This window comes from Pteropus vampyrus, unplaced genomic scaffold, assembly GCF_000151845.1.
Source record: "Pteropus vampyrus isolate Shadow unplaced genomic scaffold, Pvam_2.0 Scaffold814, whole genome shotgun sequence".
NCBI classification, from domain to species: Eukaryota; Metazoa; Chordata; class Mammalia; order Chiroptera; family Pteropodidae; genus Pteropus; species Pteropus vampyrus.
Window position 1 is genome coordinate 145,767 of NW_011889595.1, and position 15,032 is coordinate 160,798.

The window sequence follows — 15,032 nt, forward strand, 5'->3', positions numbered from 1 at the left end:
CATATCGAGAGAGAAAAAAATTAAGACCACTATGTATAATAAATGTGCTAGTTGACTTAGAAGGAGGCACTTGAATAGACTGCTATCCATGGATGAAATAAAAACTGATTAAACCATCAACAGCATAACTAACTACTTCTTAGAAGTTACAAAGTCAAAATAATTTTACAGCAGTTTCTTTCAAATTTCTATGTAGAAAATGGTTTCCTATGTATTGAAACTGTTCCAAAATATTAAAAACATAGGAATCTCCCCAATCTTCACTAAATAAGTTGGAAATATTCCAATGTTTTTAATCCCTGAAAAGGTACACTTAAACTAGTATCACTTATGGCTTCGATGAGAAATTCTAAATAAAAAGCTATCAAATTAAACATAAACATATTGAAAAAAACACCATGCTCAAGCAATGTCTTTTTTCCCCAGAAATGCAAGGATGGTTCAACATTAGAAAATCCTTAATGCAGTTGATCCCACTTATAGGTCAAAGGAGAAAATAAATGAGTTCTATATATCTTTTATTGTTTTATTAATTTTATTAATAATTTCAAGGAAGTCTAAAAATAAAATTTTATAAAATTAGTATTGTGGCACTAGCTGTTTCTTTTACTTTCCCTTCAGATCTTTGCAAGGCTTCCTCCTCGAAATTTAGATGTCACTTCAAATATTACCTCCACCTTAACTAAACTAGGGTTTCTATTCACTATCACATTACCCTACTTTGTTTTTTAAAGACATTTGTTATTTTCTAAAGTTATATTTTTCATTTTTTTGTGTTTGCTTATCTCCTCTCATTCCTGCCCCCTCCCTCCCTCACCACTCTTCTCTCTACTATACCACACACTAGACTATAAACCCTATTAGAACAGAAAACTGACCTGTCTTATTTACCAATTAACAGTGTGTCTAGTACAGGATGTTTTCTGAGCAGCTCAAATGAATTTAAATTTATAAAAAAAACAAAAAAATCATTTACAGTAAACTAGAAATAGAATAGAAAAAATACTAATAGCCAAAGTCATACTTAGCAGTAAAATAATAAATATGTTCTCATTTAGATCAGACACTAAACAAGGCACTCTTTCACATTATTCTGAATATTCTATCTACATGGCTAGTAAGTGAAAAAGTCAGAATGAGGACTTTTAAAGCCCCCTATAGACCTTCCTATGTGTGACTCCTTCATTTGCAAAATGAAAATAATGAAATTTGTAGAGGATAAAATTTACATTTTAAATATCAGCTCATTGAGTATTCGTTTCTCCTCTGCAAAGAAAAATAGGAATAACAACATTTATCTTCTTGGGTTGCTGTGAAGGCTAAATTAAGTAATATGTGTGAAAATGCCTGGACAAAGTTCAGTAAACATTAGTCTCCTTTTATTCCTTCCAAAGTAAGCACAAGATCAAAGGGTGGGATCCAAAGGCAGAAAACCATTTTTTTTCCAGTAACATGTTTAAAATTTTTAAATGATGGCATTATCACTTACGATAACCAAATAAAAACTAGGTATAAACTAACAAAAAATATCAAAAACCTATATAAGGGAAACTATAAAATACTCTTTAGAAACACAAAAATAGACTTTAACAAATGGTAAGACATATGTTCTTGTTTAGGATGACTCAATAATAATGTCTATTCTTCTTAATTTAATTTGTATATTTGAGACAATCCCAACAAAACATTGACAGCCTTTTTTTTTCTTCTGGACCCAGGTAAGTTTTTATAAGGCTAATTAGAATAAGTAAGCAAAAATAGCCATTAAAATGATAAATTAAAAAAAAAAGGTGCAGTGAAATTGAGCTACTAGTCGTTAAAACATATTATAAAGACATTATAATTAAAATAGTATGATATTGGTGCATTAATAGAGAAGAATAAATTAGAATAGAAAATCAAGAAATAGACTTAATTGTACAAAATTTTTAGTATCTAGTAAAGGCAGCATTTAATTCAATTGGCAAAAGTTAAACTTTTTAATAAATGGTGTTGAAATAACTGGATAGCCATCTAGAAAAAGATAAATTTGATCATTTCTCAACTGTACACTAGGATAAATTCTAAGTGGAACAGAGATTTAAATGTGAAAAATAAAAACATAAAAAGTACTTAAAAGCAGTATGGGTGAATTCCTTTATAAGCTGGGAGATGGGAACACTCTCTTAACTATGACTCAAATCTATGAACAATAAAAAAAAGATAATAGGAATGAAAATTTTACATGGCAAATAACAACATCCATAAACAGCAAAAAGGCAGATGACAACTAAGAAAAAAATATTTACAACCAATATCTCAGACAAATGGTTTCTATTTCTAATATATCAATAGCTTTTAAATCAGTTAAGAAAATAATGATCTAGAAAAATGAGCTAGAGATATGAACAGTCATATAAAAGAAGTTAAAATCATTCTTAAACATTTGAAAAGATGCTTGACTACTAGTAATAAGAGAAACAAATAAAAATTAGGGATAATATTTATAGCCTATCAGATTGGTGAAAGTCACCAAATTTGACAATATAGTTTGGAGAAAGACTGTGAAAGAACAGATAATCTGACATATACCTGGTGGGAATAGGATACAACACAATTCTTATGCAAGGTAATTTGACAATATCTAGCAAAATCGTATGTGTATTTATCTTTTATCCCAGCAATATCACTCCTAGGAGTTTCTCTCAAGGGTATGCTGGCAAAAATATAAAAAGACATATGAACAAGGCGACCCATTGAATTGTATTTGTAAGAGCAAAGACTAAAAACCACCCAAACGCCTGTCAAATAGTGGACTGATTATATAAACTGTACGATGTCTACACAATGGAGTAATAGCTACTGTAAAAAGTAAGAAATATCTTTATATATTACCATGGAGGGAATTATAGAAAATATTGGTAAGTGGAAAAAAGCAAGTATATGAATATACATGCATACATATATTTTTATTTAAAAAAAATTAAAAAGAATTAGAAAACAAATCAATAACATTGAAATCTGGAAATCAATACAGAAAAATCAATGAAACTAAAAGGTGATTTTTTAAAAAAGATCAATAAAATTAATAAGCCTCTAGCCAGGCTAAGGAAAAACAGAGAGCATGCAATTTACTAATATCGGAAATAAAACATGGAATATCACTACTGAGCCTTATGGACATAACCTAGAAAAATGGAGCAATTCCTTGAAAGAAACAATTTGCCAAAACTCACACAAGAACAAATAGACTATTTGTATAGGCCTATATCTACTAGAGAAATTGAATCAATAACTAATAACCTTTCAAAATGAAAGTACCAAGCCAAGAAGTGTTCATTGGTGAATTCTACCAAATGTTTAAAGAAGACATTATACTAGTTCTCTACAATCTTTTTCAGAAGATAGAAGCAGAGGGAACACTTATCTCATTCTAAAATGCTAGACTTACATTAATAGCAAAACAAGACAAAGACATTACGAGAAAAGGAAACTACAGAACAATATCACTAATAAACATGGATGTAAAATACCACCCAAAATATGAGCAAATCAAATCCAACAATGTATAAAAATAATTATACACCATGACCAAGTGGGATTTATCCCAGGTATGCAAGGTTGGTTCATCATTCAAAAATCACTTAATGTGAGCCATCACATCAATAGTCTAAAGAAGAGAAAATCACATGATTATATCAATAAATACAAAAAACAAAATCCAACACCCATTCACGATTAAAAACTCTGAGTAAACTAGGAGTAACGGAACTTCCTTAACTCGAAAAATATCTACGAAAGAATGACTGCTAACATTATACTTAATGGTGTGAAACTAAAAGTTTTCTCACTAAAATCAGGTACAAGACAAGGATATCCCTTCCTACCAGTCCTTTTCAACATGATACTGGAAGTCCTAGCTAATGCAATAAGATAATAAAAAAAGTAAAAGGCATGTAGATTGGGAAGAAAAAAATAAAAATGTTTTTGTTCACAGATGACATGATCATTTATGTAGAAAATCCAAAAAGATCAACAGAGAACCTCCTGTAACTAATAAACAATTATAACAAGGTTGTAGTATACAAAATTAATATACAAAAGTCAATCATGCTCCTGTATACCAGCAATGAACAAGTAGAATTTGAAATTAAAAATAATACTTTTTATATTGACATCCCCCCAAATAAAATATTTATGTATATATCTAACAAAATATGTACCAGATCTATATGAGGAAAACTATAAAACTCTGGTGAATGAAATTGAAGAACTACATAAATACAGAGATAGTCCATATTTATGAATAGGAACACTCAATACTGCCAAATTGTCAGTTCTTCCCAACCTCATCTGTAGATTCAATGCAATTCCAATCAAAATCCCAACAAATTATTTGTGGATATCAACAAACTGATTCTAAAGATTATATGAAGAAACAAAAGACCCAGAATAGCTAACACAATATTAAAAATCAAAGTTGGAAGACTTCCCAACTTCATAATTTATTATAATACTACAGTAATCAAGTCAGTGTGGTATTGGCAAAATAATAGGTAAATGGAAAGAATAGAGAGCCCCGAAATAAATTTAGTCAACTGATATCTGACAAAAGTGCAAAAGCTATTCAATGAAGCAAAGATAGTTCTTTCAATAAGTGATGCTGGAACAACTGAATATCCACATACAAAAAAAAAAAAAAAAAAAGAATCTAGACACAGACCTTACGCTCTTCATAAAAAGTAACTCAAAATGGATCACAGACCTATATGTAAAGGCAAGTCACAAAACTACTAGAAGAAAACATAGGAGAAAATCTAGATGATCTTGGATATAGAGATAACTTTTTAGACAAAACACCAAAGGCACAATCCATGAAGGAAAGAATTGATAAACTGGACTTTATTAGAGTTAAATTTTATGCTCTGTGAAGATAATGTTAAAAGAATGAGAAGATCAGCCACAGACTAGGAGAAAATATTTACAAAAGACACATCTGATAAAGGCCTGTCATCTAAAACACTCAAAGAACTCATAAAACTCAATGTTAAGAAATAACAACCCAATTAACAAATGGGCAAAAGACCTTAACAGACACTTCATCAAAGATACATAGATGGCAAATAAACGTATGAAAAGATACTCTACATCATATGTCATTAGGGAAATGCAAATTAAAACAACAATAAGATACCACAGCACACTATTAGAATGGCTAAAATGTGGAACACTGACAACACTAAATGCTAACAAGGATGTGGAACAACAGAAATGCTCATTCATTTCTGACAGGAATGAAAAATGGTACAGCTACTTTGGAAAAGAATTTGGCAATCTCTTACAAAACTCAACATATTCTTATCATATGATCCAGCAATTGGGCTTCTTGGTATTTACCCAAAGTAGTTGAAAATTATATCTACACAAAAACCTGCACATGGATGTTTATAACAGCTTTATTCATAACTGCTAAAACTTGGAAGTAACCAAAATGTTCTTCAGTAGAGGAATGTATAAATAAACCATGATACATCCAGACAGTGGCATATTATTTGGTGCTAAAAAAAAATTGAGCTATCAAGCCATGAAAAGACTTGGAGGAAATGTAAATACATATTAGTAACTGAAAGAAACCAAACTGAAAAGGCTGCATACTGTATGATTCCAACTATATGACATTCTGGGAAAGGCAAAACTATGGAAGCAATAAAACACCAGTATTGCCAGGTACTGGGGGGTAGCGGGAAGGGAGAAATAGGAGCACAGGGGTTTTTCAGGCATTGAAAATATTCTGTATGATACTATAATGATAGATACATGTCAGTATATATTTGTCCACACCCATAGAATGTTAGCACCATAAGTAAAATGTAATGTAAACTACTGACTTTGTCTGATAAATGGTGTGCAATGCAGGTTTCATCAATTGTAACAAATGTACCACTATGGTGGGTGATGTTTATTAGGTGAGGCTGTGGGTATGTGGGATAGGGAGTACGTGGGAAATCTCTGTATTTTATCCTCAATTTTGCTACAATTTTTTGTGTTCTAAGAAAACTATCAATAAAAAAATAATAATAAATAAGTAAAAGAATAAGCTATAAAGTAAAAAAATGAGCTACCTGTTGTGAGGAAATAGGTAAAAAGGGAGAAAAAATAAATACTAGATTTCTTTAAATAAATTTGATGTTGGAACCAGGTAAATATTTTATATAATTATAAAATAATATTACAGTTTTAAAAGCAATTCCTAAACAAAAAAAAAAGAAGTAAAATGAGTTAAATAAACTTGTGTATCTTGTGGGTGACAAAACAGCCAGAGAGGAACTGTTCCAAGTGACTTTAAATCTGTAATTTGACTGAACATCCCTAATGGAATCTACTCTACGGACAAAAGGGGCTACAAACAAATCTGAAACTGTTTTCAGTAATTATGTTGTGGCTGCAGTATTGTATTTGTGATTATGAGACTGTCATATGTATATTATGGGATGAATTGAGTGAATATTTATTTTGGTATCATTGAGAACTAAGATTTCTCAGTGCAGTTGAAGGGAAATACAGATGTAAGATCAATGAAATTAAGTAAAAACAAAACAAAACAAAACAAATCTGGAGAGCTGAATTGAACAGAGAGTATCAGTATAAATTCATGATGACTTTTATCTTAAAATTTTTTTTTCCCAGTTCTTCCCACTGAAAAGGCCTAGAAACAATGATTAATCCAATTGCAATGAGCACCGTGAGTGCCCAGATTGTGGCTCTAAAAATAATTGCATACTGAAAAGAATCAGGACTTTTTGGGAGAAATGGCTGATTCCAGGTATGTAATATGAACTGTGCAATATGAACCTGAAATACTTTTTTATACTAGAAAGCAAAGAAGCTTCAAAGACTAAGTTTATGTAAAAAAGGTTAAAATAGAGGGAAAGAACCAAGCACTTTTTATTCCTGTCTTACATAAAGGGAAGTTTCTGTTATTAGAACTAAACCAGCAAATAAAGAATGAATGATAGAATCAGAATATTACTATTGTGAAATCCTTGATTAGTTTATGAATCTAGGAAATGGTTCTCAGTGGCTGATAACATCCCTAACTGAGAGACAATTATGTAGTGTCTACTCCCTGATAGAAGTACCCAGTACCACACATGAAGTAGTATTACAAAAAAAGAATGAAAAACAAAACAAAACAAAATAAAACTACCCTGAATCTGATCAAATCTGTAGCTCTAGCCACTGCTTTATAGGAAACAGGGGGAAAGAGAAAGAAACATGTTAAACAACACCACAGGAATGTAATCTTAAAATTTAGATGTGGGAAACTTCTGTAGGATAAATGATTCTCATAATAGAAAAAAAATGCAAGAAAATAATCTTGAGACATATCAACTGATTGTAATGTGGGAGTTATTTGAGTACTGATTTAAACAAACTTGAAACAAAAGACAATTGTGAAATGTGAAAATTGAAAATTTGATGATATTAAGGAATTATTATGATGATGATTTTAAGGTGTGATAATTACATTGCTTTAAAGGAGTCTTTATCCTTTAAAGATTCATATTAAAATATTTATTTTCGATAAGAACAATGATGAGTTAGGTATTTCTCTTGGTCAAATGGTCATTTTCTCAACTCTAAAAAATATTTTAAGCATATTTTCCTCAGTGAATGTTGAATGACCTATATCATTAATAGCTAATTTTTTATGTGTGTGTTTGTATCATAAAAGATCTTGGATTCCAGGGAAAAATGTGTTTCCAATTCATCTTGGAACAATCGTGTTAGCCAGAGAATCTCTGCACAATACAGATCTTATAAACTTGAGAAAAATTTGTCAGAAACAGTAAATGTAGAATCCTCACTGCCTCAAAACCCAGAATTTTCCTTAAATAATAGCAATTCAAAGGGACTGGAAAATCAATCCCTGATCGAACTTACCTGTCTCCCATTTGCATGTAAACTTCCTTTCTTGCAAATTTTCATTGGCCCAATAAGCCCAGTGAATATATCTTTGGTGGGATCCACAGCAGAATAATACATCTTAGATAGACAGACAGGGTCTTTATAAGTGGGTCCAACTTCTTTGGGGATAGTCCATTCATAGGTGAATGTTTCTTTGGGTGCCACATGGGAGGCTGAAGGAGAAGGCACACCTGTGAGAAAGATCACATTGGTGAGGTTAAGTATACTTTCTAATGTAGTGATTTGAGCCACAAGGTAGACCTGGTTTAGTCTAGAATAACCTACTTCTGAGCATTAAAGTGGAATTCTGTTTGAATGGAAGCCTACTTGTGCTCCTGTGTCAGGTCGCTGATGGGTGTGATTTCCTTTAAGCCTCTGTCTGAGATTGGTGCTTACTACAGTCTGAATGTTTGTGTCCCCTCACTCTCAGATTCAAATAATTGGAATCCTAATGCCCAATGTGATGGTGTTAGAAGGTGGGGCCTTTGGGAGATGATTAGGTAATGAGGGTGGAGCCCTCCTGAATGGCATTAGTCCCTTAAAAAAGAGACCCTGCAGAGCTCCCTAGCCCCTTTCGCCAGGTGGGGATACAAAAAGAAGTCTGAGACCCAGAAGAAGGCCCTCACTCGACCATGCTGGCACCCTGATCTTGGACTTCCAACCTCCAAAACTGTGAAAAATAAATTTCTGTTGTTTACAAGCCATCCAGTCTGTGGTATTTAGTTATAGCAGCCTGAATGGATTTAGTGCCCCTCTATGTGCTCTCACAGCCCCTGAGAATGTTCCTAGCACCTTTCATGTTATATTGCGTGTATCTCTCTTCCAAACAGAACTTAACCTCCCTGAAAGCAAGCATTGACTATATTTCCATCAGTTAGAACAATACCTGGAAATAGGGGGTAATCAATGCGTTTTCTACTGTAGACAACTGAAATGAAAATAGTTTTAGAACTGAAAGGAAACTTACAGATGATCCTGTTCAAATCTCCCAATTTTACATCTGAGGAAACTGAGTCCAGAAAGACTAAATAACTTGACCATGGTCACATTGCAAGTGGTGACAAAGCCACTAGTCTTCACTGGATAGCCTTAAATACAGCCTTAAATACACTGGTCATACCTAAATACATTTATATAATAGAATATTTTTTATCACTAAAATCAGATTTATAAAATGCTTATAATGCTAAGAAAACAAAATGGTTCCAAAATTAGAATATGATTATATACTATGACTTCAACCACATTTAAAATATACATTATATGTACAAAGATGAAAGAGTGGAGGAATCACATAAAATATAATAGTAGTTGTCTATAGAACTATGGGTAATATTTTAGCTATACCTTTTTATATTTTCCAAATATTCTAAAATGAGCATCTACTTATTTTTTCAGAACATTTTCAAATTTAAAAATTACCCAAATAGTACTCTAGAAATGTATAAGTGATATGATCCAAATAAGTTACTACAAGCAGTGGCAATAATGATGCAAAAAAGGCAAGACGAATCAACTGGAAATGACAGAAGAGATTCACTTCCTTCTGGGCATGTTGTCTATGAATTGGGTAGATAAGCAGTTTCCTCAAAAGTCTCTGCCTTCAGTTTTGCAGGACAGTTTTCCTGAGGTAAGTGGCACAGTAGGTTATTAAACACTGCTAACTGGTTACAGAGTACTGTACTCACTTCCACTCTGAGAGCTGTAATGTGAGGAGTAGTATGTGCCCTCGTTGCTCTTATTGACTCTCACCCCAGTGGGCTCAATACTGAGGGGATATGCTGCTTTGTTATGGAAAGTGACTCTGATGGTGTCTCCCACTTCTGCCCAAATGACAGGACCTAGAGACAAAGAGAAAATTATTACCCTCTCTTGGTATATCACATACAGAATACATAAGACAGTTATTTTCTTGGGAGTGTCCTCTGGCAAGAACCACTGTGAGCAACATGCTTATCTGTAGTGAGTAGAAAGCTGGATTGTTAAAAGTCCATTCGTAATTTGACATGGTGACACTAGAAAGAGATAAGGAGGGCTTTTTAATTCAACCTCAGATTCATGAAATTTGTTGTCATTTTTGCCCAAGTCTATTCACAACCTTTATACATCTACGAAAAAACTATTCAGAGTATCTATGCTCTCTTCAACTCAGTCTTCTGTTGCCTAGATGTATGTTATTTATCCCAAGAGTCAGAGGAGGGCTATAAGCCTTGACCACCCAAAAGGGGTAAATTAAATTGTCTTGGATGTGAAGAGTAATACTGTTGTGGATTTTCCATCACCACAATTAATATTATCAGCAAATATAGAATGAAAACATAGACATATAGTACATAATTATTTTAGGTAGTAGTATTTATTTTAAAATACTATTGATTGAGTTTCCTATGTGCTCTTCTGAGGGTTTATGTGAATTAATTCATTTAATCCTTACAACAAACTTATAAGGTAAGGACTATTGTGTTATTGTTCCCATTTTATAGAAAGAGAGCGGGCACAGAAAATTGAGTACTGTCGAAGGTCACACAGCTAATAGGTGAAGAGTGAGGACAGTGTGAATCCACCTACTCTGCTATTCTGCCTGAGTGCCTGAGCAAAACAGGTTTCTGGGTTCTGCCTGAGGGCAGCCTGCAGAAGGCTTGGAGACAAACCCAGCCTTCTCATCAGTAGCCTAGAGTTTATTTCTAAGGGAATGTATCTTTAGCTAAGAGCAGAAATAGGAAACACCTTCATTTTCTATTTAAACAACATGACATGAACTCGCAATTCCTCTTACCTCTTAGAAGAGGGGAAAAAAATCATCATTTGAAGTCAGCATGGTGTTTAATGATGAAGGTTTACTACTGGTAACTTACATTTGGATAAGTAATTAGCTGCTGCATTCTACTGATGATTGATCTTTCCATCCCTAGTTTATTCATAGAAGTCACACAGCAGGCCTTGGAATTGTCCGTTCTTTCTGAATAGAAATTCCCCTGGTATGGCCAGGGGAAGAGAGCAGTGGCCACACATACTCTGCAATGGACTCACCCAGAATGCCAAGATGCTCCTCTTCAGGGCCTCTCTCCTTTTGATTTGTGAAGGATGCATCTGTATACTCACGATAAACCAGTTTTTTATAAGAGCCTCCAATTCTTGTACGACCGTGTTCAAAAAATACCTCTGAAGCACTACCGAAAGAAAAAATGTTTGTCAGCTCTAACTGAAAAATAAAAATAAAAAAATAATTTAACACTGGTGCTGAAAGCAGAACAGAAAGCAGGTATTCACATACGATACTATTTGAAGAAAAAAATTCTGACCAATGCTTAGAGATAATTACCCATGATTTACCAAACACTCAGACAGAAGCAGGCAGTCCTAGGCCACCCCATAGAAGGAGTAGAGAATCATGGCATAGAAGTTTCACTTTTTCAAGTGAAGTAAAACAAAATTCAAGAGGGCCCATGACAACCCCTGACAGTTAATAAAGAGTTCTAAAATGGAATCTTTTAACAAATTATGAAATGTTTAAAAATAAACCCTTATTACTACTTATTGTGTATTAGCACCAGCCAGATGCTCAGAGCTTTTATTATCTGAAACTCACGTAACGCATCAAAGTTAGTAATATTCTCCCTATTTTGCAAATGAAGAAATTCAATCTTAGAAAGCCATTTGACTTCACAAAACTACCCCATTTATCTCTTTTTGCATTTGACAAAGGTATTGAACACCTGCTCTTTGCCAAGAACTCTGCCATGTGCTGATGACATAACCATAAGCAAGCTGGACCCATCACTGTCCACAGGAACCTTATATCTGTCAGAGAAGACAGACTATGAATCAATCAATATAATAACACATAATAAGCGCAAGGTGTATGGAGCATCTCTCCTGGAGGTGTGAAAAGATGTGGGAATTAGTATCTAGAAGAGAAGTAGAATTAAAAAAATGAAGTGTGTGGTAGGGAGAATGGGGCAGGTGTTTACAAACAGAAAACAGCCTGAGGGAAGGCTCAAAGGAGAGAACAAGCATGGCATGTTCTATACAGTATGACACCAGGGCAGAGTTGTAGAAAATGAAAGAGGAACAGGAAGACCTAATTAAGATTTAATTCTGCATCCCAGGGCAGTGGGAATGCTTTGAAAGATTTAATCATTTAGGATTCATGTTTTAGTAGGATCCCTTGAGCTGCTGTCTGGAGAATGCGTTAGAATATGCAAGACTGCTGGAGGGAGACCAGCCAGGAGGCAGCTTCAAAATCTCAATGAGAGGTAGTGATGTCTTGAGAGGTATTGGTAAGATGATAAATGGAAATAGCATGACAGCTTTCAGAGATCTATAGGATATAATGAGGCAGTACTTAAGAGGAGAGAGGAGAGACTGGTGAAGAAGGGAGGGAGTCAAGGATGGTGCTCAGGTTTTGGGTTCAATGGATAGATGGATGGTGATATTATTCACAGAGAGGAGGAAATTCAGAATTGTGGGGAAAATAATGAGTTCAGGTTTGTACATATTGATTTGGAGGAGCCACATCCAAATGGGGGTGTCCATTCAGTAATTCGAAAGGCAAATCTGCGATTTATAAGAGCCTTCTGGGTGAGAGAGGCAGTTTTGGGAGTCAATTCATCTTGGTATCAGTGTAGCCTGAGACTTAAATCTCTGCTTTAAGAGTCATAGACCGGAGTAGAGCCAGACCCAGCTATTGACTTGTATGTTGTTGAGTAAATTACTTAATTTTCTGAAGTAGTTAGATGGCAAACAAAGTTTCTCTGTGGAGGTGATGTTTAAAGAGAGACTTGGAGCAGGGAGATGGCATAGTCTACTGATATTTTTGGAAGATCATAATGGACAGTAGAAAAGGAAGACTGAGGCCAGAAGAATGGCTGGGAGGCTGTACAAGTCATCAGATATATACAAAGAGTAGCTTTCATGCATCAAAGGACATGATCAAGACTATGACAAATGAACCTACAGAATGGGTGAAAATATCAGCAAAGCATATATATATGATAGAAAGAACCTCTATAACTCAACCACAAAAAACAAAGAACTCAATTCAAAAACGAGCGAAAGATTTGAATAAACATTTCTCCAAATGGCCAACAAGCACATGAAAAGATGTTCAACATCACTAATCATCAGAGAAATACAAATCAAAACAATGAGATACCACCCATTAGAATAGCTATTACAACAAATAAAATAAAACAAAACAAAATAGAGAAAATTAGTGTTGGCAGGGATGTGGAGAAATTGGAACCCTTTTTTGTTGCTGGCAGTAATATAAAAATAATGCAGCCGCTATGGCAAAAAGTATGGCAGTTCCACAAAAAAATTAAAAATAGAATTACCATACGATTCAGCAATTTCACTTTTAAGTATATATCCAAAAGAATTGAAAGCAGGGGCCTAAATAGATACTTGTACTCTGATGTTCATAACAGCATTATTCACAACAGCCAAAAGGTATGAACAACTCAAATGTTCATCAACGGATAGATGAATAAATAAAGTGTAGTATGTGTATAAAATGAAATATTATTTAGCATTAAAGAGTAATGAAATTCTGATACATATGACAATATGAATAAACCTTGTAAACATGCTAAGTGAAATAAGCCAGCCAAAAAAGGACAAATATTGTACGATTTCACTTGTATGTGGTGCCTAAATAGGCAAATTCATAAAGACAGAAAGTAGAAGTTAGCAGAGGTTGTGGAATTATTGTGTAGTGGGTACAGAGTTTCTATTTGGAATGATGAGAAGTTTCTAGAAATGGATACTGTGGGTGATTGTACAACCCTGTGAACAGTACTTAATGCTGCTGGATTGTACAATGCTTTGTTTCAGAAATAAGAAACAAATGAATTGATCTAATGGTATTCAGTTTGTTTCCTTAGGATTTTGTTAAACATTTGATAACTTTTAAACCTGTCTTTTTTTAAGGACTCAAAAGTCATGGTTCTCAAACTTGGATACATCCCAAAAACCTTAATAAATAGTGAGCAGTCTAGTTACTCAATTTCAGGTACCAATTAAAATTTTAATTTCTGAGTGAACTTCTTATGATTTTTTTTTTTTGAAAAAAAACGAGATTTTTTTTTTTCTGAATTACCTTTCAGGTGCTGTTAATTTTTCATTGGTGAAGGTGTCAATGCCGGAGGGTGCATAGTTCCAGATGATTTCTTCAGCAGCAATGTAGTAGTGTCTAACGTGTTTCCCACGAATATCATCCTCTGATGAAGGCTTATTACAATCTCGTACCCAGAAAAAAGCCTGCAACCCAGCTGAAAACCACATAGAAAGAGATTTGTTAACAAAGCCAATGTTTTTCTCTCCTGTTGTTTTGTAAATACTGCTGGTGAAATGACAGATGGAAGTTGAAGAAATAGACAGTTTGAAACAATATTGTAAACTAGAGCAAACAATTATAAATTACTGATGGAAAATTCAAGCGGTTTTTTAAACTCTCTATACAACATAGAGAAGAGATATTAATCTGTAGTGCTTTTAAAAATATAGTACCAGTTTCTGTGGGCTTTCACATGAAAGGTCTTTTGATGAGAAAAAAAAGACATATTAATAGGTAAGCAAAGAAGAGAGATTTTGCCATATATTAAAAACTAGTGTGGGGTTGAGGAGGAGGAATAGAATGAGCATCTATAATTATTGTTCTCTCACACAAAATGATTGTGTGCCTGTTATACTAGGCCTTCTGTGGCCAAGGTTACATTTGGTAGATGAGATTACGTTTGAAGGTCAAAGTAACATATGCAAAGATCTAGATTAAACCAAATTTCTTCCAGAGACCAATATAACAAATTAATATTTTTCAAAACCTAGGAATGTCTTATCACATTATATGAATGAGATGGAGAAGAGATTTATCAATTTAAACCAAGGAATAGCTGGACTCTAAAAATAGGCCAATTTTCAGCACAATATACAAATGTTATAGTGTTTACAATATTGTGTATTTTACAAAACTGAGAATCTATATGTTCTATTATACTTTTAAGGCCAATTGTTTTTTCCAAAATTAATATATTTTCAGATTTCATTACTTTATAAATGGTCTAGTCTTTTAGTCTTTTTTTTAA

The 15,032-nt window shown here is 33.5% G+C and overlaps 1 protein-coding gene across 3 annotated transcripts in view; it reads right to left on the reverse strand.

The window, feature by feature from the left end:
* CP (ceruloplasmin) overlaps nucleotides 1-15,032 on the reverse strand; it is a 56,816-nt gene that overhangs the window by 27,788 nt on the left and 13,996 nt on the right. For all 3 annotated transcript variants that reach the window (XM_023526282.1, XM_023526281.1, XM_011385796.1), the window contains exons 6-9: nucleotides 14,048-14,219; nucleotides 10,978-11,117; nucleotides 9,636-9,788; nucleotides 7,924-8,138 (exon numbers count right to left, since the gene is read on the reverse strand). In XM_023526282.1, coding sequence (XP_023382050.1) covers nucleotides 7,924-8,138; nucleotides 9,636-9,788; nucleotides 10,978-11,117; nucleotides 14,048-14,219 — 680 coding nt within the window. The remainder of the gene's footprint in view (nucleotides 1-7,923; nucleotides 8,139-9,635; nucleotides 9,789-10,977; nucleotides 11,118-14,047; nucleotides 14,220-15,032) is intronic.